The sequence below is a fragment of the Arachis stenosperma genome, chromosome 6, assembly GCF_014773155.1.
Source record: "Arachis stenosperma cultivar V10309 chromosome 6, arast.V10309.gnm1.PFL2, whole genome shotgun sequence".
NCBI classification, from domain to species: Eukaryota; Viridiplantae; Streptophyta; class Magnoliopsida; order Fabales; family Fabaceae; genus Arachis; species Arachis stenosperma.
In genome coordinates this window covers 5,397,891-5,401,804 of record NC_080382.1, presented here as the reverse complement: position 1 = coordinate 5,401,804, position 3,914 = coordinate 5,397,891, and the positions used below count along the sequence as shown (strand labels likewise).

Here is a 3,914-nt window from a genome sequence, read left to right as displayed (position 1 = left end):
CGTAAGGTATTACTTGGACGACCCAGTGCACTTGCTGGTTAGTTGTGCGAAGTTGTAGTGATCACAATTTCGTGCACCAATAAGTCATCGTTTAAAAACTTTAAGGAGATGTATTTGAAGGTTAGTAATGCTGAGGGAGACCTCCCGTTTTATATGGATGAGCACTTAGGTGAAAAGTTTTCGATTTGGTGGTGTTCGAAACTTCAGAATATTCTAGGGTCAGAAACCATTGGTGCAAGGAATGAATGCATCATTGAGTATTTCGTGGAAGCCATTGATCAGAAAGAGTTTATTTCGGTATTTGACCTGCTCCAATGGGAGGATAACATAGCTCGGTAAGAGCATTTCCTTGCCGAGCTTGTAGCGCCTCCACCTGCAAAACCTCCAGAAATACAATTAATAACTCCTCTTGATTGTTCAGGGTGACTTATGCTCATCCTTTCTTTGTCTCGGCCATGCTGTTCTGCCGGGTTATAGTCGCCAGTGGAAGGGGTACGACGTTGAATATGGCCACCGATGTATTTATCGAGATGGCCTTGCCGAGCTAGTTGCTCTAGGAGGTCTTTCGCGATGACACAATCATTAGTGGTATGGCCGTGCTTCTGGTGAAAAGTGCAATACTTCGATTTGTCTGCACCTTTCGAATCTGGATAGTTGCCGGCCTTCCGTGGAGGTTTGATCAATTTGGAATTTAGGATCTCCTTAATTATGTCGTCACATTTTGTATTGAACTGTGTATAGGATTCATAACGGGGGGACGACTTGAAGCTTTTTTTGTTATCCCGCGGTTTATCTTCTTCTTTGTACTGGGGCCTTTCTGTTTTCCGAGCTTGTCGGAGTTCTTCAATGTCTATCTGGCCTTTCGCTTTTTCACAGAATTTGGCCATAGTTTTAGGTTTGACGATAGCAATAGCTTCCTGAAATTTTTCTGGTCGGAGTCTGCTTTTGATGGCGTGCAATTGCACTTCAGGGTGGAGATCTGGTATACTCATAGCCACCTTTGTGAAACGTGTCATGTAATCTTTGAGGCTTTCATTCTGACATTGTTTGATTGTGTTCAGATAGTCGGAATCATGTAGGTAGATAGATGATCTGGCAAAATGCTCCTCGAACAGCTTTGACAAGTATCGAAAACGAGAAATAGAATCTGCAAGCAAAGAACAAAACCAATCAAGTGCAGGACTATCTAAATAAGATGAAAAACAACGGCATAAAACTTTATCAGATGCATCGTTTGCTATCATTATGGATGTGAACTTTCTTATGTATTTTTTTGGATCGCCTAACCCATCGTATGGGGTTAAGGTGGTTGGTAGGGTAAACCTTCTGGGCAGCACAAAGTTCATCACCTCGGCCGTGAATGCCCCAGGAGATTCATCTGGTTCGCCATCCCTGTTTTCTGGCCGAGCTTTTTTGTTATGCACGGGTTGGGCTCCTTCGTTCCGAACTTCTTCGTTCCGACCTTCTTCGTTCCGAGCAGTTTTAGAGACATGCGTTGCATCAGACTAATGCTCAGCTTCTTCTATTTGTTCTTGACGTCCGTCATTATTTTCGATCCGAGCATTAGTTAATCCGACTATTTGGTTCGCCATTCTTTGATTTTCTTCCGCCGCTGGTTGGCTTGTTGCAACTTAGTCACCATCCGGAGAAGCTCGGATGGTATGGGTGGGGGAAGATCAACCATGGGCAAACGCAAAAATACTAAGGCCGATAAAAAGGAAAAGATCTATATTTTCGGCCCCATGGTGGGCGCCAATTGTTCTTGTATGAATAACCTGGACGTAACCTCGGCTACGGGAGTCGACGCCGAGCTTTAACCTTTAATGCCGAGCTTTAGCCTTCAACGTCGAGCTGTAAGCTGGGATTATGCAAGCTCTTCGTCCAGAGGGGTGTCATGTCACGGAGAGTATGAACAAATAGGGAGTGTACCTGCAAAAGGCACTCCGATGTTTAAGTTAGTATTGTGAATTCAGTGTGTCTGTTAAGAATAAGATATCATACCTTTATAGGTGGAGTATAAAAGGTCGGTTACACTTACATTACTATTGATCATCTGAATTGAAGGGTAGTTATTAGGTTTTAATAAGTGATAACGTCTGGTCAGATGTTTTTATTCCAGGATGTAACGTATAACGCCGAGTTATAGTGTACAGTGCTGAGTTATGGTGCATAAATTCGAGTTATGACATCGGATTTGTAACAGCCATATTATATCTGTTAATAGAATTGACAGTAGAACAATATTGATATAATTTTAAAAGACCAGAGACTTAAATATGATGAAAACAAAAATAATATATTATTACTCTTAAAATAATTACTAAATCAAGTAAAATAAAAGTGAATTTCAACGGAATAAATTGCATTACGAATTCAATATTTTTACTCATCATAAAATACTTATAGAATGATTAATAAAGAAACTTATAAAAAAGAAAAAAAAAGACATAATATATATACAATAAAGTATAAATTATATCTTTTTATCACCAATGTACCGAACTTTTTTAATATTTAATTTAAATAAATTTTATTTTTAAATTTAAAATAAAATTTAAGTTTATTCTTCAATAATATTAATATTTTTATCGTAAATTATTTAATTATTTTTTAATCACATCCAAATAAACTATTTTTAATCACATTACTTTTATTTTAAATAAATTTATTTTTTAAATTTTACTCTTAATCACATTATTTTTATTCTAAATAAATTTATTTTTGATTAAGAGTAAAGTTAAAAAATAAATGAATAATTATCTATCATAAAAAAATAATATTATTAAAAAATTAAAATAAAATTTATTTTGAAGTTAAAGATAAGATTAATTAAATTAAAAATTAAAGAAGTTTGGTATGTTAGAAATAAAAAAATATAATTTATATTTCATTGTGCATATGTCTTGCTCATTTTTTTTTTATATGGAAGTTTATCTACTAGCCATTCTATAAACATGAGTAAAAATTTTGAATTCGTATACAATTCATTCCATTAAAATTCACTTTTATTTTACTTGATTTATTAATTCTTTTAAAAATAGTGTATCATTTTTGTCCCTAATATTTTTGTCCTATTTAAGTCCCTAAAATTATTTTAATGTTATCGTACCATTAGTGATTTGTTAATAGAGTTGACGATAAAATAATATTGGGACAATTTTTAAACATTAGAAATTTAAATATAATGATTTAAATATTAATGACAACTTTAAAACTTACCCTTTTCTCATATTATAACAAATAGACTTTTTAATTAAGTGAGGATAATCAATAGTTAGAAATCATAATTAGTAGTAGAATAAATATCTACATAGTCATATCAATATATTATGTTTTATAATTATTTACATAATAAGTATAAAAAATAATTATTTTTTTACATGGTAATACATAATTGAATGGATTCATAAAAAATCTTTAAAGAATAAAATATATTTGTTATTTTTAAAATTTGTTAAAAAATTTAAAAATATTTTTAAATTTTATTTTATTTTAATTTTGTTCCTAAAATTTTTAATTTGTATCAAATGTATTTTAAAAGCTAAAATTTTAAAAAAATTTAGAACTAATTCAGTAATAATGCAGGATAATTATCTCTTATATATTTATTTTAAAAGTTATTTTTGTGAAATTGTTATTGAATTAATCATAATTTTTTTAAAACAAATTAAAATTTTTTTTTAATTTTTAATAAATTTTAAAAATAAAAAATATATTTTATCCCATCAAAATAAGAAGAGAAAAATTATAAAAAGATGGACACGATGTTATGAGGTGGTTAGACGACCTAACTAGAAGGTAGAAACTACTAGATTCGATTTTGAAGTGGTCCCGTGCAGATTGAATATAAAATTTCGTGATGCCGGCGAAACCCTAATATTGAAATTGGAAATTTAGAGATAAATCTGGACCTT

The 3,914-nt window shown here is 31.9% G+C and overlaps 1 protein-coding gene across 1 annotated transcript; it reads right to left on the bottom strand.

The window, feature by feature from the left end:
- Nucleotides 1–278: 278 nt before the first annotated feature.
- On the bottom strand, nt 279–1,244 carry LOC130933531 (uncharacterized). Its single transcript, XM_057863162.1, has one exon. It carries the CDS (start codon nt 1,242–1,244, stop codon nt 279–281), a length of 966 nt encoding a protein of 321 aa, XP_057719145.1.
- Nucleotides 1,245–3,914: the final 2,670 nt, after the last annotated feature.

Bases quoted from the DNA above. Each gene is read 5' to 3' on its own strand.
- LOC130933531 (XM_057863162.1), bottom strand. From the start codon at position 1,244: ATGATAGCAAACGATGCATCTGATAAAGTTTTATGCCGTTGTTTTTCA.